Source organism: Callithrix jacchus, chromosome 4, assembly GCF_049354715.1.
Source record: "Callithrix jacchus isolate 240 chromosome 4, calJac240_pri, whole genome shotgun sequence".
NCBI lineage: Eukaryota > Metazoa > Chordata > Mammalia > Primates > Cebidae > Callithrix > Callithrix jacchus.
This window is the reverse complement of record NC_133505.1, coordinates 45317622-45342527: the sequence shown is the minus strand read 5'-3', so window position 1 is coordinate 45342527 and position 24906 is coordinate 45317622. Positions and strand designations below refer to the sequence as shown.

Below are 24906 nucleotides of genomic sequence, written 5' to 3'. Positions count from 1 at the left end.
GGCTGAGACAGGAGGATCGCTTAAGCCCAGGAGTTTAGGGTCGTCTGGGCAACATAGTGAGACCCTATCTCTACAAAAATTTTAAAATTAGCTGGGATGGTGACATGTGCCTGTGGTTCCAGATACTCAGGAGGCTGAGGAAGGAGGCTGGCTTGAGTCCAGGAGGTCAAGGTTCCAGTGAGCTCTGATCACACCACTGTACTGCAGCCTGAGTGACAGAGCAAAGCTGTCTCAAATAAACAAACACCCTACAGGAGGGAAGTAGCCTCAGGTTGGAGACAGGCAGGCTGCTGGGCCTGTGATGGGACCAAAACCTATGACTCATCCATGCTTCCTCCTTCCAGAGCAGAGTTCAGCAATGGCTGGACCTGCTGAGAGCCCCTGAGGGTGTTCCTGCCACTGCTGGGGCCACTCCACCTGGCTTGCTGAACACTGCCTCCCCCTGGTGGTCGCTTATGAAAAAGCATCCTCACCCACCAGCCGGGTGGGGATGAGGGGACAGGGACACTCCTCCCGTCCCCCTTCCTCCCACCATTCACTTTTTCCTCTTGTCTTCCCAGCTTTCTTCACTCTCTTTCCCTCTCCTTGCCTTCTCCTCACTCTCCTCCCCTCTCTGCTTGCTTCATTGTTCTGCTACATGCTGGGAAGAGCTTTGACCTTGGTTCCATGGGTTAAAACCAGGCTCTGGCATCTATGAGCTACATGACCTTGAGCCAATTACTAACCCTCTCTGAGTCAGTGTCCTCACCTGGAAATAAGGATAACTCTGGATGGCAAAGTGACATAATCCACATAAAACACTTTGCACAGAGTCTGGCCCAATAGATGTTTATTATTTTTATAACTACGATCATGCCTGGCACTTGCTAGGGGACCAACCGTCGGTCGTGGTAGTTTGCATAACCCACGCTATGTATTAGACTCCTGTGGGCATTCTCAAAAAATATGCATGTACCAGGTGTGGTGGCTCCTGTATTGCCAGCACTTTGGGAGGTGGAGATGGAGGTAGGAGCATCGCTTGAGGCCAGAAGTTTTAGGCCAGCCGGGGTAACATGGTGAAATCCCATCTCTACAAAAAAAAAAAAAAAAATTAGCCAGGCACAGTGGCACACAAATGTAGTCCCAGCTACTTGGGGAGCTGAGGTGGGAGGATCCCCTGAGCCCAGGAGATCAAAGCTGTAGTGAGCCATGTTTGTGCCACTGCACTCCAGCCTGGGCAACAGAGTGAGATTTTGCCTCAAAAAAAAAAAAAAAAAAAAAAAAAGAACCTGGTCTCCCTCGTCTCAGACCAATCAATTTACTATGTGTTTTTCATCAGTACTCTTGAAAAGCTCCCTGGAAGACACAATGAGCAGCCCTGGCTGGGAACCACACTAGGGTGACCAGCAGTCCGGGGTCACCTGGGGCTTTCCTGGTTTGAGCACTGGAAGTCCCATGACCCAGGAGCCCCCTCCCTGCAAGACAAACTGAGACACTTGTTTGTCCCCTTCGTAGAAAGGAATGGACCCGTATTTCCTGAATCGCAGATCGGGACACATGGCCTAAGTGCAGATGGCTGAATCAATTCTGTGAAAGCACCGCTTGGGGCGGTGGGTCACTGAGGCCACAGGGTCAGTCTGTGGCAGGAGTTGGGTGCAGGGTGGGGAGAGGTGGGCAGAAGAGCGGCTGGCAGTGGCTCAGTCAGACAGGTCCGTGTCATTGGGCCAGCTGGGGCTCCAGCCGCTGGCCGCCCGCTCCATGGCCTTCACCCAGCGGCCCTTCAGCTCCTCCGTCTCGGCCTTGAAGGTGTAAAGCTGGCCTGACTGCTGTAGCTGGAAGACCCGAGGGTCCCCCTGGGGCCCAGCGGTCACCTGGTAGCCCAATAGGGGGATGGAGGTGTGAGCCCGAATGTCCTGCGGGGGAGGAGAGAGCAGTGGGCCACTGTCCCCATCAGTCCTACTGCCCTAGATAGCCTTCCTGAAGGCAACAGCCACGCATGCATGGCTCACACCCCAAACCCCAATGCAGGGGGAAGGAAGAGAGAGAACTGGATGCCCCTGAGGGCAAAGCAGTGGTGACTTAGAATCAGGGCCCAGTTCTGAAACCTACTAACCCTGAGCCTCCAGGATACCACATCTTCACTGAGCCTCAGTTTCCCTATCTGACATAAGGAGCTAGCAATACTCTCCCCAACCCCCTTCACGCACACACTGTGAGAAGGCTAGGGCCTGGGGGGCAGGTGGTGGCCTTACCTGGGGGGCAGCATAGACATAGAGTACCAGGGGGTCATCCCGGGGGATCACACACCAGCCCCGGGGGCCGCTCTTGCCCCACTTGTCCCCAATGAGCTGCAGGAAGCTGCACATCAGGCTCTGGTCGGGTGCGGCTGAGGACTCTTTCTAAAACCAGAAGGAGGGACTGTCAGGGAGCAGAGCAGCCGCAAGTGTCAGAACTTGGTCTAGGGGCTTGGCAATTATTATCTCAAATCCTTACAGCAGTACCGTATGGAGGGGTTCTTTGTCCCTGAGGCTGAGGCTCAGAGAGGTCCCATCAAGTGCCTGTGGTCACACAGCTAGCTGGCCAGTGGCAGAGCTGCAGCCAAACCCCAGACTGCCTGAACCTGTCTCCTGTGTGCCCACGGCGGACAGGTGCCGGGAGGGTGCCCAGAGCTGCTCCAGGGAACAGAATCGGGCCCTGAGAAGGGGCTGAGCATCTCTAGGGGCAGGCCGTGTCACCTAGTGGTCAGGGAGGTCATGGGCAGTGACTGGGCCTGGGAGGGTGGGGAGGATTGGAAAGCAGGTAGACGTCCATGAAAAGAGGCCAACTTTTTTTTTTTAAAGACAGAGTCTCACTCTAGTTGCCCAGGCTGGAGTGCAATGGTGGGATCTTGGCTCACTGCAACCTCCACTTCCTGGGTTCAAGTGATTCTCCTGCCTCAGCCTCCCGAGTACCTGGGATTACAGGCATGTACCACCATGCTCGGCTGAGTGGGTTTTTTTTGTATTTTTAATAGAGACGGGGTTTCGCCATGTTGGCCAGGCTGGTCTCCAACTTCTGACCAGAGATGATCTATCCACCTTGGCCTCCCAAAGTGCTGGAATTCCAGGTATGAGCCACTCTGCCTGGCCAAAAGAGGCCAACTTGAACTTGGAAGTGAATTTCAGCTGGCATAAGCTAGGACCCTCTCCTGCCTCCCAGGGACAGTGGGATGTCAACCTGGCCTTCATGAGGGAGGGGCAGTGGACGGTGGTAACTGATACTGGGCTGGTTGGCATTGCATTTGTGGTGCTTAGCTGAGCACAGTTGTACCCCCATAGGGAGCGCCTGTTGGGGGCAAGTGTGGCTCAGTGAGGCCCCCAGGGCAGCAGAAAGAACACCTGTGGCTGAGGTTGGAGGGCTGGCTCCTAACTTGCTTGTGACCTTGGGCAAGTCACTTCTCCAGCCCTAGGCCTCCAGGAGATAAGACTGAGTGGCCCCTGGAGTCCCTTCCAGTTAGAGTGGAGTCTCTCCAATCTGTCTGACCTGGAGCCTCAGTGTTCCCATCTGTAAAATGGAATCTGTGACACCAGCTCTCATCACCCTGGGACTGTTGGGGCAGGGCACGGTGACATGAACAGGAGCTGTCCAGAGGGGCCATGCTATTGGATGGGGACAGACATAGAGGAAGGGCAGAAGAGTGTAGACAGCCTGCGGCCAAAGGGTGCCTCCATCTGATGACAGGCTCCTGGGCTGTGGGGAGGAGCCTGGGGTCTGTGGGCAGAGAGAGGAGAAGGGAGAGGAGGGAGGGTGTGACCACAGCTGGCTTGCTCCTCGGCATTGGACAGTGTCAGCCCAGGGCAGTTGCCAGGCACACATTCCCTAAACAGAGGGGAGGACGGTTGGTGAGCATGGGGACAGTGGCCCTCACCTCCAGGATGCCCCGCCTCTTGTCCTCCCTGGCTTCTGGGAGCACGTTTCCGGTGAGGAAGGTGTAGCAGTGGAAGCATACCCGGCTGGGCCTGTTGTTGTATTTCAGCTCAGCACGGTAGTCAGAGCACCTGGCACACACTACCTGAGGAGGACACGTGGGGGGTGTGGCTGAGACCAGGCCCTGGAGGGCCGGGCTCCTGCCTTGGCGGGGAGGTGGGGCGTGAGAGCAACCAGCGGCAGGGGGAGGAAAAGAAAGTTTCAAGAGAGGAATGGAGGCAGAGCAGGGACACTCCCCAACGCTGGTGAAGCCCACTGCCTGGAGGCTGCAGTGTGTGGGGGACCTTGGGCTCGGGGCTATTAAGCTGGGGGGTTTAGGAGCCCACCCCCACCTCAGGGGCGTAACTTCTCTCCCCTCCAGGTTCCCTCCATGTGAGGGCCGCTGTAAACCCAAGGAGCTTGCTCCAGACAGGCCACTGGCATCTGATTCACTTTTCCAAGTCCTGCCCTCTGCCATCTCACCTGACTTTCCCAAAGACCCCACCAGGCAGGCAGCGCCCAGCTTTTGTCCTCTCCTGATCCCCAGAGCCATAGTATGAACTGGCAGGCAGGCCCTCCACAAACAGGGTGTGTCTTTCAAGTGCCACAGCTTAGCTTTAAGATTTCATGCAAACTGCTGGACACAGTGGCCCACGCCTTAATCCCAGCACTTTGGGAGGTCAAGGCAGGTGAATCACAAGGTCAGGAGTTCGAGACCAGCCTGACCAACATGGTGAAACCCCGTCACTATTAAAAATACAAAATTTAGTGGGCGTGGTGGCGCGCTCCTGTAATCCCAGCTACTCAGGAGGCTGAGGCAGGAGAATTGCTGGAATCCTGGAAATGAAGGCTGCAGTGAGCCGAGATCGTGCCACTGCCCTTCAGCTGGGGAGACAGAGAAAGACTGTCTCAAAAAAAAAAAAAAAAAGATTTATGCAAACTTTGTATTCTGCCCCATCATGAAGTCAAGTGTGTTTTCATCTAAAAATGGTGGGCTGATCGTTTTTCATGGGTGCTCTGTGGAGCGGGGCCCAGTCTCAACCCACCACGAAGACATCCCCCAAAGGCCAACGTGGATCATGCTGGAAGACTGGGTCAAAGGGGCCTGGGAAGACTCAGAGAGGAACAGTGGGTGCTACAAGGCATGACTGCAAGGAAGGCTTGGCATTAGTGGGAGCCCAGATGTGGGCTTGGAGATGGAGGGCAGGAAAAAGGGGCAGAGGGAGGAGTGTTGTTCATCAGGCTGCACCAGCCCTCAGGAAGCTCCTCTCTGTGCCCAGCACAGAGCATGGCCTGGCAGGGACCTGGAGAAGAAGGCCTGGCCCTGCCCCACCCTCACAAGGATTCCCGTCTGGCAGGCAGGGGAGACAGAAACTGGCACCTGAACCACCGAAAGGATGACTCACTGGCTCACTGGCTCAGCAGGCACGAAGGTCTGCACGGGCATGAGAACCCACAGTCAGGGCACAGCCCCACACGGGGCTTCCGCTACCTTAGGGGCATTTAATTTTCTTATTGAGAGAGTTCCATGTTTAAATATAATTGGTAAATATTTTTTCCTCCACCAACTTCTAATTTTGAAAAATTTCAAACCTACAGACAAGTTAACGAATAATACAATGATAAATTCACCCATTATTAACATTTGTGCCACATTTGCTCTCTCTCTCTCTCTCTATGTATTTTATTTGTTCTGAAACATTTGAGAATAAATTACAGTCATCTTGACACCTTAAATATGTAGCTAGCATCTCCTAAGAACAAGGGCATTCTACCACACTCAGGAAATTTCACATTGATACAATATTATTATTATTATTATTTTAGTTTTTCGAGACAGAGTCTTGCTCTGTCTCCCAGGCTGGATTGCAGTGGTGCCATCTCAGCTCACTGCAACCTCCACCTCCTGAGTTCAAGTGATTCTCCTGCCTCAGCCTCCGAAGTAGCTGGGATTACAGGTGTGCACCATCATGCCCGGCTAATTTTTGTATTTTTAGTAGAGATGCGGTTTCGCCATTTTGGGCAGGCTGTTCTTGAACTCCTAACCTGAGGTGATCCACCCACCTCAGCCTCCCAAAGTGCTGGGATTACAGGCGTGAGCCACCGCGCCCAGCCGATACAATATTATTATCTAGATATGTGGCATAATCACATTTCTCCCAGTGGTCCCAAGAACAAACTTGGTAGCTTTATTTTCCCCCAGCCAAAATCCAAGCAAGGACCATACATTTAATTTAGTTGTCAGAATATTTTCTGTCTGAAGCTGGAAGGCAGCTACCTGGGCATTGTTATTCTTTGTGCCTCTTTCTATTGCACTATTTTAAAGTAATTTTTAAGGATTACTTGCAGTCACACATGTGAATCGATTCAACTCTTATTTGAAGATGTGAATCACCAGAAGCAGCAGCCAATCCCCACATCGCTTCTATTTGGCTTAGGGACGTAACTCATCACTGACATCTGAACGCAGGTGTGTCCTCAGTCCTAGAAACTGACTGCATCCTGACTGCAGTTTCACACATTTTGGGGACACCTCCCTGACTAGCCCCACCCTGTCCAGCTAGACTTCTCCCATCCTCTGGAGGTCATCAGAGACTGAGGTTGTAAAGGGCTTCTCTGCAGAGTAAACAGAGGGGGTTGTGATGTCAACAGAACAGCTAAGTACAGCAGATACTTAAAAAGCAAAGCAAGGTCTGCCTCTGATAACTGGGACTGGCTTGATAAGGGGAAGAACACACCTCCTTCCTCACCCGCACAGGATGCCCTGCCTGAGCTGTTGAGGAGGGGGAAAGAGAAAGAGAATGAGAGGGAAGGGAGAGAATATTTTTTGGTCAAATCCTCATGGACACCCTGGAGGTAGGGTTCATGATCCCCAAGGTGGAGATAAGGAAACAGGCCTGAAGCAGTGGGCACAGTTAGCAACAGAACCCATCAGGTGCCAGGGCGCTCAGGACTTGCTGAGAAGAGAGGACCGCTAGCGGAGGCGGGTAGAGAAGAGGATGACAGGTGGATCACCTCAGGTTAGGAGTTCAAGAAGAGGAGTGGGTGGGTGCACAAAGGGCATGGGTCTGGTGAGGTGGTGGGGTAAGGCCTGAGGGGGTGAGGGGCTGGATGCCCCCCACCCTCCCACTAGAGTTGGAGACCATTTCGTAGCTCTAGGTCTCAGGGTCGTGGAAAATGATGGTAAGAAAGCAGGTAAATTAATAGGATCAGCTTCCGGGTGCCTTGAGCGGTAATTGAATCTCATTTATAGATGGGCCTCATTTTCCCATCTATAAAATGGGAGAATAGCAGCCCCCTGAAGTATGCTGTGAGGGCCAGATGAGGTAATAACACATGTGCCAGGCTCAGAGCTAATGCCTAATGCCACTGGGCTGCACTGGTAGAAGCCAGCAGATTTGGCCAGGATGGGGAAAAGCAGGGCCTGAGCTGGAAGAATGGAGGCCTGGGTGACACAGGTGGAGGCCTAGGTGACACAGGTGGAGGCCTGGGTGGGGCAGGTGGAGGCCTGGGTGGGGCAGGTGGAGGCGGGAGTGCTCTCAGAAGTACTCACGTAGCCGCAGGCCCGGCAGTGGTGGCGGCGGCGCGTCAGGGCGTTGAAGGGCTCCTGGCAGCGCATGCACATGGTCACCATCTTGTCCCGGACCCATTGCGGTGCCCGGAGGCCCAGCTCCTCAGACTGCAGCTGTGGGTTAAGGCCCCTGGTGACCCTCTTTGCCCATCCTCCAAGGACCTGGGGCCCTGTGCCCACCTGCTGTGGCAGGGATTCTGTGTGTTGGGCTTCCCTGGGGCTTCCGCAGGAAGGTGACTGACCTGATAGGATAGTTACTATTATTCCTAATGTATGGGCGAGGAAACAGGCCCCGAGAGGTCAAGTGCCTCAGCAGGCTAGAGATGAGCTCGAATCTGAACTCACACTACAGACATCCTCCCCAGCCCCTACCGCACTCTCCTTCCATCTTCCCCAAGACATTACATTTCTCAGATGCTTTCAAACCCAAAACCCTGCTGCCCACTGCAGCTGGGACTGCAGAGAGGTGAAGCTCTTCCCCATGACAGCTGTGCTAATGGGAATGCTCAGGCACTGAGTATGCACTGAGAGGGCTTCCCCGGGTCCCTTCAGTCTCTCCTGGCAGGTGACCCTCCCTGTCCCTCCCAGCTGGTACAGGTAAAACAGAGGGGACAAACTCTGTTTGGGCTGGTGGCTCCAGCAAGGGATGAAGACGGCTTCATTTACCTCCTCTTCCTGTGTGTCTCCCTCAGGCCCCTGGGCAGCAACCTTGAAGGTTTCATTCCGCTTCTCGATTTGGTCAATGGCTGCTTGGAAGGCCTGGGGTGCAGGGAGGACAAGGGGGCTTGAGGAGTGGGAGGGAGGGGTTGCTCCTCTGTCCATCCATCCACACATGCAACAGACAGGGCTGAAAGCCCACTGAGTGCCAGGCACCGGATTCTTCACACACATGGGCTGCCTTAGGGGAGGAGAAACTACCAGCCCCAGATTACAGGTGTAAAAACTGAGGCTCAGAGAGGGTAAGTGACTGGCCCTGGACTGCCCAGCTAGGCAGTGAGAAGCAGCAGGATAGGAACCCAGATCCATCTCCAAACTGCCACAGACCAGCTCCTTAGGAAGAGCAGGAAGCCGCTGGGCACATGCAGGTATAGGAGTGTGCACACAAACACACACACAAAGACACATACATACATGCATGCACATACATGAATACACACAAGCACAGACACGCACACACAAACATGTACACACATGCATGCACACACACACAGACACAAACACACAGACATGCACACACAGATGCACGCACATGCATACACACATGAACACACACACACGCACATACACGAGCATTCCTCCCTCCCCTGCACACACACAGCACTCCCTCCCCTTCAGCCCAAATAGGCTAGGGTCAGAATCCCAGGAGCTTCAGCATGATAGCCCATTAATGCGACAGAAAAAAACAAGAAAGAAAAAAGACTCCCGGAAGCGTGGAGCGTTCCAATACCTGCATCCAGGAAATCATTTCCTCCTGGGACCTGCTCGGAAAATGAACACAGGTGTTGAGGAAAGCAGCCCCTCCCAGTTTTCCCGCCTGGCCCGGCCGCCGCCCCAGCTCCTTTACCGGGCTTGCAGCTCCAGGGTGCGCTGCTTCCCGGACACCAGGAAGGAGTAGGGGAACTCAGCATCCATCAGCTCCCGCACCTGTAACAGAAGGGAGGCAACCAGTTCAGACTTGTCATAACCCAGGTCCCAGGCATAGCACCGAGGGATGGAGGGAGGTGGATTGTGCCCAAAGGTGAATTCAGATTTGACGGACAGGAACGCAGAGCTTGTTCGCTACCTCCTTAAGCCTGTTGAGCCAAGCAAATGCTCCTGCAACTGGGCCTCGCTCCGCAAATGGGGCCTATGGCTCCTGGAATGTTAGTAGCCGCTAAGTTGATCCAGTGTGAGGGGGAGATGACAATTTTTGACAATGGATTCAACAAAAAGGGAAACTGGATTTCAAACCTGGATGAGTATATGAGGGTTCATTGTGCCATTTTCTTTCTTTCTTTTTGTTTTTTTTTTTGAGACGGAGTTTCGCTCTTGTTACCCAGGCTGGAGTGCAATGGCGCGATCTCGGCTCACTGCAACCTCCGCCTCCTGGGTTCAGGCAATTCTCCTGCCGCAGCCTCCTGAGTAGCTGGGATTACAGGCACGCGCCACCATGCCCAGCTAATTCTTTTGTGTGTTTTTAGTAGAGACGGGGTTTCACCATGCTGACCAGGATGGTCTCGATCTCTTGACCTCATGATCCACCCGCCTCGGCCTCCCAAAGTGCTGGGATTACAGGCTTGAGCCACCGCGCCCGGCCCCATTGTGCCATTTTCTTGGTTTTAAATTTTCCATAATAAAATGTTAAAGAAAATAATATTGGCCGAGTGCAGTGGCTCATGCCTGTAATCCCAGCATTTTGGGAGGTCAAGGCGGGTGGATCACATGAAGCCAGGAGTTTGAGACCAGCCTGGGCAATATGGGGAAACCCATCTCTTCTAAAAATACAAAAATTATCTGGACATGGTGCACATGCCTGTGGTCCCAACTACTCAGGAGGCTGAGGCACAAGAATCTCTTGAACCCAGGAGGTGGAGATTGCGATGAGCTCAGATCACGCCACTGCACTCCAGCCTGGGTGATAGAGGGAGACTGTGTCTCAAAAAAAAAAAAAGAAAAGAAAAGGAAAAAAAATAATCTTCACAGCAATCTTAAGAAGCAGATATTATCATCCTCATTTGGGAGATGAGGAAATAGATGTTCAGAGAGGGCAAGAGATCTGCCTGAGGTCACACAGCATCTAAAGGGTAAAAGGATTCCATCCCAGATTTTCAGCCCCCATGGGTAAGATGGAAGAACATCTATTTCCATCCTACCCCCAGAGTCCTGTAAACACACTTCCCGCAGACAATGTGGAGAGAAATTTGTAAAGAGAACCTAAGACACAGGTCGAGAGCACAAGAGCCTCTGTGTGGGGAAACTTCGTTACCACTGAATTCCTCCAACACTTGAGCTCCTCTGCTGCCTCCCTGCCATGTGATGGTCAGGCCTTTGCATACTTCCAGGCGGCTCACCATAACTCAGAGAGGGCTGTGCTCTAGAAGGGGTTGATGTGATTTGAACTCGATGCCCTTGGCAGTGGGGAGCCAGTTATGTGGAAAGAGATGTTTGGGAAAGAGCACCCCAGCAGCTGTGTGCAATGAGTGAGGGGCTGGATCTGGGCAAAATGGGACACACCTGCAGCCCAAAGGCCAGTTAGGAAGCAACGTCATAAATGGTCCAGGCCTGCCCAGGTGCACTGGAAAGAGAGAAGAGGCTTCTAATTGGGTCAGCGAGAGGGGAAACGGGAAAAGAAGAGAGAAACCCAAGGTTTACAGTCCAGAAGTAGGAAGAAATATCATGCTTTTGACAGAAAAAAAGGGATGGGGGCTCCTGACCTGAGGGTCCAGGCTGCCCCTGGATGTTCATACAGAGGCTTCCAGCTCCCCAGAAGGTTTCAACAGGAGTTTCCCGAGCTCTGCTGAGCTGAGCCTCAGCCACTTTCCCCAGGTCTGGGTCAGTTCAGTCCCCTGCTAGTCAATACAGTACCTTTGTTCATTAGAAAAGGACAGCCTTCCTCAAAACACTTTACTGACATCTGTTGGCAAACTGGCTTAATACCTACTGTTGGAACAAGACATTTGACTGCCATCTGCTGGACAATTCTCACTATAAATATATCATCTATGATATTGTATCACAGTCTGCTAATCTGCAGTTGGGTGCAGAAGACATCCTTAGATGAGGTATGCTTGTGCAGTGTATAACCTGCACAACTGTACATGAAGCCCCTGGGCATGTGTGTCCACACCCCTTCCTTCTTCCCAGGCTGCCCGTGTGGGATGGCAAAATACTAAGATCAAGTCAGACCTTGGGGAGAATCCACTGCTGTGAACTAGGCCTCTCTGACACCTAGGAAGGAGGAGGCCAGGGAGTCATAGGCCAATGGGAACCATCATGACAGTTAAAGGCAAGATTGGCTTCCAAACCTCAGCCTCAGAAAATGGTTCCTGCACAGATGTAAGCTGAGTGGACAGCTCTGCACCTGCTAGGCCCAAGCCGTCCAGGAGAGGGTGCTGTGCGGCTGCCGGAGTATCAGACTAGCAGACTCCAGAAACGCAGCACACACAGGGCTGGGGAGCCCTCAACACACACCCAAAGCTTCAGATGCTCTCAGGCGTGGCTCTCTCTGTTTTCTCTGTGACTCTGTTTTGGTTTATCTATTTTTTAGCCTTCCTCTCTGTCGATGTCTATTTTTCTGTGCCCAGGTCTCTGACTGTGCTTTGGCAGGGCCGCCTGTCTCCATTTCTCTGTCTGCAGCTCTCTATAAACCTGCTTTTCTCAGCCTCACTCACCACAGACTCCAGACACACAAGCCTGCACACGCCCTGGTCTATGGGACATTCTGGCTCCTTCAGGATGGAAAGCTGGATGCCAGGGCCACTGCTGCACTCCTGAAAGACTTCAGTCAGCTCAGGTGTGGGGTGAGCTGTGAACCCATGTTCCCTCATCAGCCTTCATCATTCCCAGGCTGCACCCCACCCCCAGGCCCTGGATTGCTCCAGATGCCAGGTAACCCCAGTCAGGAGCAGGGGCAGGGCTCTTTTGCTGGGGTCCCTAGAGGGGAGAGCATTCTGGTTCAGCTCCTGCCCGCAGCTCCCTACTGGGGTTGAAAGGGGTGAGGGTGATGGGGAATGGGGGAAGGAAAGAGTGCCGAGATGGGCAGGACCAGACCTCTGCTTCTTTCAGCCCCAGCCCTCAGGACACACCAGGACTCAGGAGCCAGCAGAGAGGGGCGGTCGGGAAGCCTCTCTGGCCATGTCCTCCACAATGCCAGAAATTCCACCAGAGGCTTTAACCCCCTCCATTGAAGCCTTCATAGGCGACAGCATAGCGAGGTGATTAGATGCAGGAGTGCCAGCCTTTGTTACGCCAGCCTCTAAATCCTGGTTTGGTCACTCAAACTAGCATTTGCATGACCTTTAAGCAAGTTACTTAAGTTAGAAAGATGTTCCAGGGCCTTGGTTTTCTCATTTTTAAAAATGGGATTAGCTGTGGATACACTCACGCACAGGCAGGCTGTACCAGGCTATTCACTGCAGCCTCGATTGCAGCCGCTGACAACTGAGAGACAATCTTAGCGTCTCTCAGCAGAAGACTGGTTGGAGAAATTCTGGAGCATCTGCACAGTGGGGTGCAATGCAGCTTGGCAGAAGGATGAGGACTCTCTCAAGTGCAAGGGCACCTCAGTCTCCAGCATTTGCAGTTAGTTAAAAAAAAGCAGAGTCCAGAAAAATGTGTAGAGTATACCACTGCTTCTGGTATAAATGAAACAATCCTATTATATATTATTTGTTTGCTAGGCTAAGATCACTTCTGGAAGCCCTCACAAGACGCAAGGGCTGCCTTCAGGAAGGGGACCTAGGGGACAGAGTGGGGAGATTTTCATGGCATGCATTTTTTATATTGTTTGATTTTAGAATGTGTATACTATAGATTATACTTTTTAAGTAGTAAAATTATATTTTTTGAGTAGTAAAAATCTATCTATCTATCTATCTATCTATCTATCTATCTATCTATCTATCTATCATCTATCTATATTTTTGAGATGTACTCTTGCTCTGTGGCCCAGCTGGAGTGCAGTGGCACAATATCAGCTCCCTGCAACCTCCGCCTCCCTAGTTTAAGTGATTCTCCTGCCTCAGCCTCCTGAGTAACTGGGATTACAGGCGCCGCCACCATGCCTGGCTAATTTTTGTATTTTTAGTAGAGATGGGGTTTCACCATGTTGGTCAGGTTGGTCTCAAACTCACTGACCTTGTGATCCATCCACCTTGGCCTCCCAAAATGCTGGGATTACAGGTGTGAGCCACCGTGCCTGGCAAAATCTAAAAAAATTTTACAAGATAAAAAACAGGGCAGGTGTGGTGGTTCACGCCTGTGATCCCAACACTTTGGGAGGCCAACGTGGGAGGTGGTTGGATCACTTGAGGTCAGGAGTTTGAGACCAGCCTGGGCAACATGGTGAAACCCCGTTTCTGCCAAAAATATAAAATTGGCTGGGCATGGTGTCGCGAGCCTGTAGTCCCAGCTACTTGGGAGGCTAAGGCAGGAGAAATGCTTGAACTCCAGAAGCGGAGGTTGCAGTGAGCCGAGATTGTGCCATTGCACTCCAGCCTGGGCCACAGAGTGAGACTCCATCTCAAAAAAAAAAATCCAGGAGATTCTAACAGACCCTGCATCTTGGCATCATGGGGCGGTTAGGAGGATCTGATGGTCCCCCATGGGGACACCCAGTCAATGGGCACCATGATGGGCTACTGCTCATTTGCCGCAATCTCTGGATGAGGTAGATGGGGACACACACAAGCCAGCGCTGTGCTGACGCTGGAGACCTTTCCTACTCAAAACATGATCTGTGCTCCTGCGGTATCAGCATACACTGCGCAGGACACGTCTCATTTCATTTAATTCTCACTACCCTGCTGGTGGGGTCCATCTTAACTGGGAACTGGATAGAAATGCAGGTTCTCAGGCCACCCCCGATCTCGACTCAGAACCTGCATCTTTACAAGACGCCCAGAGGTTTTGTGCACATATTGAAGTTTCGAATCAGTGATATACAGTAGGGAAAGCAGAGAAAGGCCAAGTTGGCTCATGGACTGCCCCAAAGGGAGCGCCAGGCCTGTGAGAAGCTGGGAAGGACTAGGCAGGAGGGCTGGGAACCCAGATGGGAGAGCTCTCACCCCACACTCTCCCATCTCCATGTTTGCCCAGGTCCTGCAAGGGTTTGGTTCTCTGATTGGGAACCTGGTGGGCCCCTCCTGTCTCCCTGTACTCAGTCCTGCCCTTGGGGTGGAGCCAGTGGTGTGCAGGGGGCCTCTCACCTTCATCCCGGCCACGTCGATGCGGGTCCTCACCTGGAACTGGGCGCCCACCTGGATCACCCTGGGCACACAGTACAGCAGCATGTTGTTAAACTGCAGGAGACACAGGCATGAGTGTGCCATGGCAGGGACAGGAAGGACGACCGGGTGGGGCTTCCCTGAGGGTGGGCCGGGCACCACTGGACCACCCTCCCTTTTGAGCACAGTCTGGCCAGCTCACTGGACATCGTAGGTGATGATGCAGGTGATGAGGAAGGGGCTGCCAAGCTCCCAATACCCCTAGGATGGTTACTGAAGGGCCACTCTACCTGTGGACATCAAGGGACCACAGCAGACCTCAGAAACCTACAAGGCCTTTCTCAACAGGGGCTCAGGATGGCAGGGGTTTATAAGAGGTTCTAGCTGCCTCCCCCAGGCCTCCAGGCAGGACCACCTTTTCAGATCTCAGGAGATCCCCTGGCTTCTTCCATGCAAACTCAGGGCAGTTCTTCCTAGTAGCTAACCTTACTCCCTCCTGCTGTGCTCTCTCTAGAGCACAGATTAATACCACAGGCTTTGGAGTTCAAACTCACAGACTGAGTTCAAACTCTGATTCTGTTACTTCCTACGACATGTTTGGGAAACCTGTGGGTTGGAAATCTCCGAGACTTGGAGGCAGCAGGTGACCTGTCCAAAGTCACTTGGGTGCCAAAGCAGGAAAGAACAGAGAAGCGGTCTCTTCCCTGTCCCCCAAAGTGCCAGGTAGAGGCCAGGCAGCATGACTCGGGCCAGAGTGGTCCATGAACTTCCCTTGCCAGTATGGAGAGGGGCTCCCAGCACATCTCTACCAAGAAAAGGTAGCGCTCTAGGGGGTCGCTGCGGCGGAAGGAGATCTTGAGGACTGGGCCCTCACGGAGCAGCGTGTTGGAGGGGTCTACGATGTCATCCTCGAGGCCCAGGCGCTGGTACACCTCCCACAGGTCCTGCAGCCGCTCCTGGGGGGTTGGGTGCATCCTCAGCCAAGGCTGGGCAGGGTTCACCTGCTTCTGGAAGGCTTGCCTTGTGGGGATGGGGATGGGGGTATGAGAGCGAGGGCAGCAGTGGGGTAGGTGTCATGGGTGGGACCAGGCTGAGACCTGCAGGGAAGTGAACAGGGCTCCAGGGGAGGGTAGGCTGCTCACCATCTCAGTGATGGCCGCATTGGAGTGCTGGGCAGCTGAGAAGATCATGTCCAGAGCCTCTGAAAGGGGAAGGGCCAGAGTTCATACCCTAAGAATCTAGGGCTGGTGGCTGGGGCTGGAGGTCCTTGATGTTCAACAAAGCACCCTCAGGACCTGCCACGACAGCCCCCAGGAATAGCCTGCCTGTGCAGCCCAGCCATGGGGTGTCTGAATGGTGGGAGCCCCCCAGGGCTGAGAGACTGAAAGCCACTGAAAGTTAGCCATTTAGTATTTGGCTTTGGTGACTCTCACTGCTCCCCAGAACAAGCCAGACCTAGAGGGTATAATGGAAGGAGCATGGGCTTTGGCATCATACAGGCATGAGTTCAAATCCCGGCTCTGCTACATTCTGGCTGTGTGACCTTGAGCAAGTCACTAAATCTCTCTGGGCCTTAGTGTCCTCATCAGTGAAAAATGGCTAATGGTATGGATAATGTGTATGCGGTTGATGTTGACGACTGATGGTGGTCATAACCATTTTAGCAGGAGCTCAATAAATATATGGGAATGGCTTGGGCCTCCCCAGCCCCCTGGGACCCCAGGAGTGTCCTCACTCTGGGCGTCGGGCCGGTCTGGGGCCTGGGCTGGCAGCTTCTGGACATACTCCTTGAGGAGCAGCTCGTAGCGTGGAATTCTCTGCACTGGTTCCAGCATGTGGTGCTGTAGAGTCAGGCTGCCTGAAGCCTCGCTGCTCTTGGGGAGAGATTGGGGGAGTGACAGGGAGAGGGCCAGAGCAGGGAGCTGGGTCAGGCTGCCCCTGAGGGCCAGACGAGTGGGCAGGGGCCTATGGAAGCAGCTGAGCCTGGGAGATGCCCTAAATCGCTCAAGGCAACCTGAACCACTGCAGGCTGGGAGTGGCAATGCTGACTCCAGCCCTCCCGCAGCCTCACCTGGATGCGAGCGAGGACCTCCTGGAAGAGTGGAGACTTGTCGGTCCAGGTGGCCAGCAGCTCAGCTGCTCGCTCAAAGTTCTTGACATACTCACTGTACATCTTCAGGAAGGGGGCCAGCTTCTGGATCACGTCTCCGATGCGAGGGGTGGCTGTCCTGCAGGAGGGCCATGGGGATTGCCCTCAGCCTGGCGACCTCCTCTCGACTCTAGGGAGGGCCAGGTGAGGCCAGGCTCCCTGAATCCCCCAAAGCAAGCTTTCCGTGGCAATTCTGGGTGAGGGCGGGGCACAGGGGTGTCATCCTCACATGTGTGTGCCCCTCTGCTCCTTAGACTCCCCAAGGGCAAAGGCTGTTCTGGTCCCAGATTGGCCTCATCTGCAAGGCCCAGCACGGGTCCCACAGCAGGTGTTCAGTGACTGCTCCGTGCTCCATTATGTAACAAGAATAAGGGCCACCTGCCAAGCACTACCCAGGACGTGCCACGCGTCTCATTCCACGTAATTTTCACAACCCTGAAGGGGGGACAGCCACTAGCCCATCTTAGAGGTGAGGAAGTGGAGGCTCAGAGGGGTGAGAACTTCTCCAGGACTGGCTAGGCACAGTGGCTCACACCTGTACTCCCAGCACTCTGGGAGGCCCAGGCAGGCAGATGGCTTGAGCCCTGGAGTTCAAGACCAGCCTGGGCATCAAGGTGAAACCTCATTCTATGCCCCCCCACCACAAACTATATAGAGATAGTTTAATATATGCATAGTGTATATAAATGTTTTAAGCAATCAGTACATATATATGTTTTAAAGAACTTCTCCAGGATCACCCCGTGGCAGGGCTTGCTACAGCAGAGCAGCAAGGAGCCACGGCCTGGGTGTGGGGCTTCCTGAGCCTGACTCCTGGGATGCACCAATCATGCTGGCTGTTTCCAGGCAAGTCACTTAGCCTTTTTGTACCCTAATTTTCTCACTGAAAAAAATTGGAATGATGGCAGGTGATCTCATAGGGTTATTCTCTCTCTTTCTTTCTTTCTTTTTTTCTTTCCTTTCTTTTTTTTAAGACAGAGCAGGGTTATTCTCTGTCACCCAAACTAAAGCGTAGTGGTGCGATCATGGCTCGCTGCAGCCTCGACTTTCCAGGCTCCAGTAATCCTCCAATCTCAGCATCCTGAGTAGCTGGGGCTACAGGTGCCTGCTACTACACTGGCTAAGTTTTGTATTTTTGGTAGAGATGGGGTTTCACCATGTTGCCCAGACTGGTCTCAAACTCTTGAGCTCAAGTGATCTTCCCGCCTCAGCCTCCCTCCCAAAGTGCTGGGATTACAGGTGTGAGCCACCAAACCCGGCTGTTCTTTTCTTAAAAAGAAAAATACCCAATTTATTATAAATGTTTTAAGCAATCAGTACATCACTAGGTTTAACAGTTACTAACATTCTTCTTTGCTAAAGCTCTTAAAGGATATCCTAGACTTCATGGCAAACTATTGAGGCAAGTAATTTCACTGCTAACTGCTTTAGTGGCCATCTCTGAAAACTAGAGGGTTTCCTGGTAACCATGATGCCATCATCACATGGAAGGCTGATGTGAAGACTGAGTGAGTTAATGGGCAGAAAGCCCAAGGCCAGGCATGTAGGAAGCCCTCAGTTAGCACTGACTATTTTCACTGTCTCCAAAATCACTTGGTCACCTGGCCTGGCCAGGACCTGATCCACCCCCTTCCCCAGGAAGCAATCTGCACACACAGCCTCTCAGGGCCCATTCACCCAAGCCACTCACTGTGCAGACAGACCAACCGCCCGGGAGGAGACTGTCATGGCACACAGCAAGGGCCTGGGTCTAGAAGGTTGAACCCAGTGCCTGGGGGCTCCCCACCTCCACCCGGCCAGGGTTGTGGTCTGGGGTCTCAGGGGCTCCTGGTGGACCTCACCAGTCATCCAGGCGCCGCTGCAGCTCTGGGAGGAAGAACTGAGAATGGAATTGGTAGATGGAGGAGATGTTGGAGAAGATGACCCTGACCACGTCCTCGGGGAAGGCCTTGCTGCTGCGGGCTGCCCTCAGCAGCTCCTGGAAAAATACCTGCAGCCGCCACCACTGGTCACCCACTACAGTGACAGGGAGCCACCCACACACCGGCCCGGGGGAAACTGGGGTCCCACCCAGCCTACTGCATGCTTCCACCTCCCCAGTCTCCCGGCATCCTCACACTAACCCTGGGAAGAGAAGGCAAGGGAGCCTGTGTTCTGGCCACTTTACAGACAGGCAAGGCAAGGCCTAGAGATGCAGGGACTGGGCCAAAAGCTGGCAGCCGATGAATGTCATAAACAGGCCCAACTTGGGTCTGTGGAGGTCTTGGATTTCATCAGACTAGAGCTCCCTGCGGGGAGGAGTAACCCTCTAGCCTTAGGGCTCCTTAAAAAGTGTGAAAGGTAAGATCATGGTGAGACTGTGGGCATTAGGATGACAGATGAGGATGCTGTGCAGGCCTGCAAGGGCCAGCTGGTGTGTTCTCTGCTGTGCAGGGGCCAGCCTGGGCACCATGGGCAGAATGGGGAGTGCAGCTAACATGACTTCCTGATTCTATCCCAATCCCAGCCAGCAAGGCCAAAGGCCTAAGGCTTCCTGGAGTCAAAGTCCTGGTGAGCAGGGTGGGAAGGCTAAGCAGGGGTGGGGTGAGGAGACCCAGGGCTGGGGCTCTGGAGGGGGGTGTCCTGGCCACCTGCCTGGTCTAGCAGGTGGAGGCGTGCCACATAAGCCTGCTCTGTCTCCAGCAGCTCCTGGACGATCTTCTTCTCTGGGTCCTGCAGAAGATTGGAGGTGAGAGAAGGAGAAGTCTTTGGTCTCCTCTGATGGGGACCTTAGTTCAGTTTCCAAAGATGCCACAGAGAAGCACACCTCCTGGGATTCATGGGCCTCTCCCCTACCCCCCAGCCCCCTCCCCGCAGTGCATCTGGGTCAGCCTTGAGAGGGCCTTCACAGAGAATTCAGCTGAGTAAGGCTGTGCCAGTTCTCGGCCTTAGCCTTAAGAGACCTGGAAGCTTCCACCTGTGCTGTCTTCCACCAGACCCCTTGATGTGAACCACTACATCAAGGGGTCTGGCAGCTCTGATAGGGAGGCCTTGTGGACAGGCCACGTGGAGAGGAAAGGCCTGGAGAATACATGGAGGAATGAGCCCAGACCTGCCAGCATCCCAGCTGAGCCTCGTCTTCCAGCCGCCCCTGCCCAGATGCCAGGCTTGCGAGTTGATCTGTCTTGGGCATCCCAGCCCCAGCCACCATCTGATTGCAGCTACTTGAGAGACCCTGTTAGGAACTACATTGTGTCCCCCAACCAAATGTTGAAGCCGTAATCCCCAAATATAAATGTATTTGGAGGTGAGGCCTGTGAGGAGGTCATTGAGGTTAAATGCAATGATAAGAGTAGGGCACTAAACTGGTAGGATGGATGTCGGAAGAGGAAGACACACCAGAGATAAAAAAGAAATGACCATGCAAGGACACACTGAAAAAACGGCCATCTTCAAGCCAAGAGCAGAGACCTCTCCAGGAACCAAACCTAAAGGCACCTTGAACTTGGCCTTCCAGCCTCCAGAACTGTGAGAAAATAAATGCCTGGTGTTGAAGTCTCAGGTATTTAGTTATGGCAGCCCAAGCAGAATCATACAGACTCCTGAGTGAGGCCAGTAGAAAAACCCCCGCAGCATCTCAGTCCACTCACAAAATGCAAAACATGATAAGTCGTTACATTCAGCCCCAACTTTTTTTTTTTTTTTTTGAGATGGAGTGTCGCCCAGGCTGTAGTGCAGTGGCAAGATCTCAGCTCACTGCAACTTCTGGCTCCCAGGTTCATGCAACTCTCCTGCCTCAGCCTCCCGAGTAGCTGGAATTACAGGCATGTGCCACCATGCCCAATTTTTGTATTTTTAGTAGAGACAGGGTTTCAACCATGTTGGCCAAGATGATCTCGATTTCCTGACTTTGTGATCCACCTGCCTTAGCCTCCCAAAAGTGCTGGGATTACAGGCATAAGCCACCGTGCTCAGCCACATTTTTTTTTTTTTTGAGGCAGAGTCTCGCTCTCTCACCCAGGCTGGAGTGCAATGGTGCAATGTCAGCTCGCTGCAACCTCCACCTCCTGGGTTCAATCAATTCTCCTGCCTCAGCCTCCTGAGTAGCTGGGATTACAGACGCCCATCACCATGCCCAACTAATTTTTGTATTTTTAGTCAAGACAGGATTTCCCCATGTTGGCCAGGCTGGTCTTGAACTCCTGACCTCAGGTGATCTGCCTGCCTTGGCCTCCCAAAGTGTTGGGATTACAGGTGTGAGCTACTGCGCCTGGCCAGCCACAACATTTTTGAGTCATTTGCTCAGCAGCGATTGAAAACCAGGACACATTACTATAACCACCATCCCCATTTTGCAAATGAAGAAACTGTGGCACAAAGAGACTCAAGTGACTTGCCCAAGGACACACAGTTAGGAAGCAGACATGCTGGGATGTGACTCCAGGAAATTTGTCTGCACAGTATCTGCATGCGAACCCTTGAACTCTGCAGATGAGAAAACTGCAAGCCACAGAACAGATCAGAGCGGGCTTTAGTCTAGGGGCAGGAAAATTTGCACTCAGATCTCTATTTCTAGGTTGGGGATGTTGTCTCCTCCATTGGGTAAACTGAGGCCCCACCTGAGCAGGGAACCAGGTTCACAAGATGGAGACTGTTCCTAGCTGTGTGGCCTTGAATAAGTGCCTTAAACTGTTAGTGTTCAACTTCCTCGCCAAAAAACTCCCACACAAGGGACTCACAAAGGAATCCAGCACAGTGCATCGTAGGCAGTTAGATCAAAGGCCATTAAGGATTGGGAAATTTAGCTCCCAGCTGACATCTGGTTGCATTAGACCCCCTCCTGGGGAACTGCTGGCTCTGGCTAGGGGAGATGTGTGGAGGGGAGGTCAGAGGGAGCTCCCCACCCTAGAACCACACCTTTACCCCAGCCTTCAGGCACCTGTGTCCCCAATCCTGGGAGGGTCCCAGGCTGGCAAGATTTCCTCCAGGCTCCGCTGGACAGTTTGTTCTTCAGGGAGTTCAGGTACCTCCTGCTGACTGTCCTGGGCTCAGACTCCATGGACCCCCTGACATTCGGCTTCTCCCATGGTCCTGGGGACTCGGGAGGCCTGCACCCAGGGCGGTGATGTGCATCCTCTAGCCTGCGGTCTCTGGGTGCTCCTCCTGGGTTCCTGGGGAGAAGAGACAGACCCGAGAATTTCCTGCCTGGAGAACAGGGAAAACAGCAGCAAGTCCCTGGTGTGGATCTGGGTAGCCTGGTGCAAATCCGCAGGGCAGGGGCCCCTGAGTGCTAAGGGAACACTTGGGAACATGCTAAGTAAGACTTTCACTGCTCTCCCAATACATCCTCGGAGGGAACTCAGTGTTCAAATGAGTCAGGGTGGACCGTATTTTATTTTCTGGGGAACTACATACTTCCTTGTTTAAAATGAAACCAGGAATCCTCCTTTCTGTGTATAGGAGTTTTTAGGTGGTTACCCCTGGATCAAGCTCACCTTTGGACCTCACTTCTGTTTTCAGTTTCCACATTAGTAATCTATATGTCAAAGGAAGGTGAGAGCCACAGAACAATCTAAAGTGAAAGCAGGCCTGCAAAAGCTGGGGCTTCTCAATGGATTGACACCCTCCACACATCCGGAAGCAGAGGGAGCCAGCCCAACAGCAGATTCTCTGTTCTCCCAGGGATGGGCCTTAATAGGGCAGCTTTATTACCCCGTGTACTGGGTTCTGCAGACCACTCAAATTCTTTAGATAACAGACCCCACCCTGGCTGAATATATCCAGCATTGCCCTCGGTGTGGAAAGACTCATGATGACAGCATAGGGGAGGCATACTTATGAGAAAGACAAGCCAGGAAGTGGAAGGCTGAACAAATATGAAATCTCCAAAACTCCATGAGAAAGGTTTTCATTACTCATATTTTGCAGTTAAGGAAAATGAGGTCTTGACAGGATAAGTAATGTTCAGCTTGGAAGTGGCAGTGGCGGGATTCAAATCAGGTGACTGCTTTCCGGGCCTTCATCCTAACCTGCCCCTCCCCATTTGAGTAAAGGAGAAACAGGTCCTCAGAGTCAAAGTGACTTGCCCCAGGTGACACATTTGGGTTTGTGGCAGCAAGAGCATTGGGACCTAGGGCTGTGTGGCTACTTCCAAGCTCTCCCAGCCCTGATTCCTCAGCCCGTGGGTCTGCAGCTCATGGGAGTAGCTGGCTCTCAGGCTTTCTGTTCTACATTTGGTTTCAGGTTCTGCATTTCTGTCCTAGTGGCCCTGGCCAGCTTCTGTTTCCTCTTTGCCCCTCAGTTTCAGATCAGCTAAGGTGCTAGAGACCTCATAAGGAAGCCCAGGCCAAGGCAGTTGGCATGGGTCCTCTCACTCAGTAAGGGGTGGCTCTCACCCTCTTGATGACACCTGCTGGGACCTCACTCCCATCTAAGGACTACCAGCTCCTGCCAGGGGTGTGGCCTGGGCAGAGCACAGCATGCTGAGGGGCTCCACCCCAGTGTGCCTACTCCGTGCCAAGCACGTTGAGTGAGGTGGGGCCATCCACCCCACACTCAAGGGGGTGGTGGGCCAGGAAGGCAGCACCTAAGAGCTGTCCTTGGTGCTGAACAGGGCGAGCTTGGCAAAGACCCTGGAGAAGCAGGGGAGAATCACCCAGCTCAGGAAGTTGAAGACTAGGTTTCCATCTATGCCAGCTCCACCCTGAAGCCTACAGGAAACGTTACCTGCCATGAGTGCCCTCAAAACAGCATCTGGGTCATTCCTAGGACATCTATTGTCCATGATCATGGTTAGCAGGTGAGCTCGGCATCCAAAGACAGAAATACTTCCTCATCTTCTACAGTCCCTGTAGGATGCTGTGCTGTGCCACCCATGTCCCTCCTTCAGGAGTGAGGCCTCCCCACATGATCCCCACCAGTTGCTGGTAGTACTGGGGGCTGACGGGTAATTTATTGGCTGAGTCTCTCTCTGGGACTTACTCTCTGGAAGAGAGAGCTGCCTCACTCATAGTCTCCTGTCCATTCTACATGGAGATACAAACCCTCAGCCCTCTGCCCCAGTTGGAACAACCAAGAGGCATCCCAGCTCCAGAGCTCCCTGGGACAGGCTGATCCTCTGTGGCAAGCGTATCACAGCTCAGCATCTCCCCCTGCCCAGCCCTTCTTCCCTCATGCCCACAGTTGTTGTTTCCAAAAGCTCTCCCTGATAAACCACCTGAGGCAAACCTCTGTCTTAATCTATTTCCAGAAAACTCTACCTGGGACAGCCCCTAACACAGTCCTGGGTTTAAAAAATGCCACAGAATGAATTGATACCACACACATGCACACACACACACATGTGCACACATGTGCGCACACACACACGCTCCAGGGCTACCTATGACTCCACACATCTGGCCCAGCCCTTTCCCTCCAGATTTTGCTCCAGATACTTAACTTAAAGCACTTGGCATCCTCACCTCTCTGTGTCTCCATTTCCTCATCTATAAGATGGGAGCAGAAATAGAGTCTACCCCTGTTAGGCTGTTTGGTGATTAAATTAAATAAGTAAGGACATAAACTTAGAGTAGGAAGTCCCCCATCAGTAGGCTAACGATACATCCTGGTTTGCCTCATATAGTCCCAGCTTTCACTGTAATGCCCCCACCACCAAATTTTATTGGCATTTACTTTCAGTTTCAATTATCTGCCGAATGATAAATTATAAGGTTATTCTAATCATAGGGAGTGAATGCTTGATAAGTATCAGCTACTGTTTCTGCGGGGTGCTGGCGGGCACTGGGTTGGGTCCTGTGCCCACACAGGGGCTTTGATCTGCCCATGCTTGCTCGTAACCACACCTGTCTGCACTCTCACCCCTGCCTGGCTCATGGTGTGCCACCAACACTCTCCCATGCTCTGAGGAATCCATGACTGAGGGACATGGGGCTGCCCCGGCAGGAGGAGGGTCCAGGGCAAGGCCCAGGGAGAGAGCTGCTCGCTATGAGGGCCCAAGGTGGGCCTGGCCCTGCACCACACCTGGAGGCAGGAGGGTCTTGTGCTGCCCAAGGGCCCAAGGTGGGCAGAAAGGCTGGAGGGTGGCTGCCAGCCTACCATGGTGACCCTCCCACCTCAGACGCCCATACCTGCTATTCTCAAACACAGTGACCAGGTTGGACACAGATGCCAGCTTCTCCTCCTCACTTGCCCCCTTCATCATGCCGGTTTCCAGGATGGTTCTCAGCTACCGAAGCAGAGAGAGAGGCCTCAAGCCAGCACACTTAGCTGCCCTGGCCTGGGACAGATAGATTAAATCACCCACAAATCTGCTCTCATCTTTCTCCAGGGCTCAGCAGGCCTGCTCCTGGCTTCAGAGT

At 53.1% G+C, this 24906-nt stretch overlaps 1 protein-coding gene and 1 long non-coding RNA gene across 5 annotated transcripts; one reads left to right on the top strand and one right to left on the bottom strand.

Moving 5' to 3' along the window:
* Nucleotides 1–814: 814 nt before the first annotated feature.
* Nucleotides 815–24906, bottom strand: FGD2 (FYVE, RhoGEF and PH domain containing 2). Of its 3 annotated transcripts, none has more exons than XM_008994352.4 (16): nucleotides 24676–24906; nucleotides 21486–21717; nucleotides 19202–19279; nucleotides 18409–18557; nucleotides 16490–16646; nucleotides 16154–16292; nucleotides 15561–15619; nucleotides 15228–15374; nucleotides 14401–14493; nucleotides 9060–9139; nucleotides 8943–8973; nucleotides 8162–8254; nucleotides 7478–7609; nucleotides 3887–4030; nucleotides 2232–2378; nucleotides 815–1892 (listed from the first exon to the last, which is right to left on the bottom strand). In XM_008994352.4, the coding sequence occupies exons 1-16, from the start codon at nucleotides 24747–24749 to the stop codon at nucleotides 1677–1679; spliced, it is 1971 nt and encodes a 656-aa protein (XP_008992600.1). In that variant the 5' UTR covers nucleotides 24750–24906; the 3' UTR covers nucleotides 815–1676. The 3 variants fall into 3 exon arrangements, with proteins under 3 accessions (XP_008992600.1, XP_054109913.1, XP_008992602.1); XM_054253938.2 differs by having other exon boundaries at nucleotides 815–1069; XM_008994354.4 differs by lacking the exon at nucleotides 3887–4030.
* LOC144582138 (uncharacterized) lies at nucleotides 11605–24887 on the top strand. 2 transcript variants are annotated; one of them, XR_013534199.1, is made up of 2 exons: nucleotides 11605–19117; nucleotides 19253–24887. It is a non-coding gene; the product is annotated as an uncharacterized LOC144582138 (long non-coding RNA). The 2 variants fall into 2 exon arrangements; XR_013534198.1 differs by having other exon boundaries at nucleotides 19250–24887.

Excerpts from the sequence above, each read along its gene's own strand:
- FGD2 (XM_008994352.4), bottom strand. The coding sequence starts at position 24,749 with ATGATGAAGGGGGCAAGTGAGGAGGAGAAGCTGGCATCTGTGTCCAAC. Across the intron at positions 19,280-21,485 it reads TCCCAGGATTGGGGACACAG|GACCCAGAGAAGAAGATCGT; the intron begins GTGCCTGAAGGC and ends AATCTTCTGCAG. Across the intron at positions 16,293-16,489 it reads AGGTCCTCGCTCGCATCCAG|AGCAGCGAGGCTTCAGGCAG; the intron begins GTGAGGCTGCGG and ends TCTCTCCCCAAG.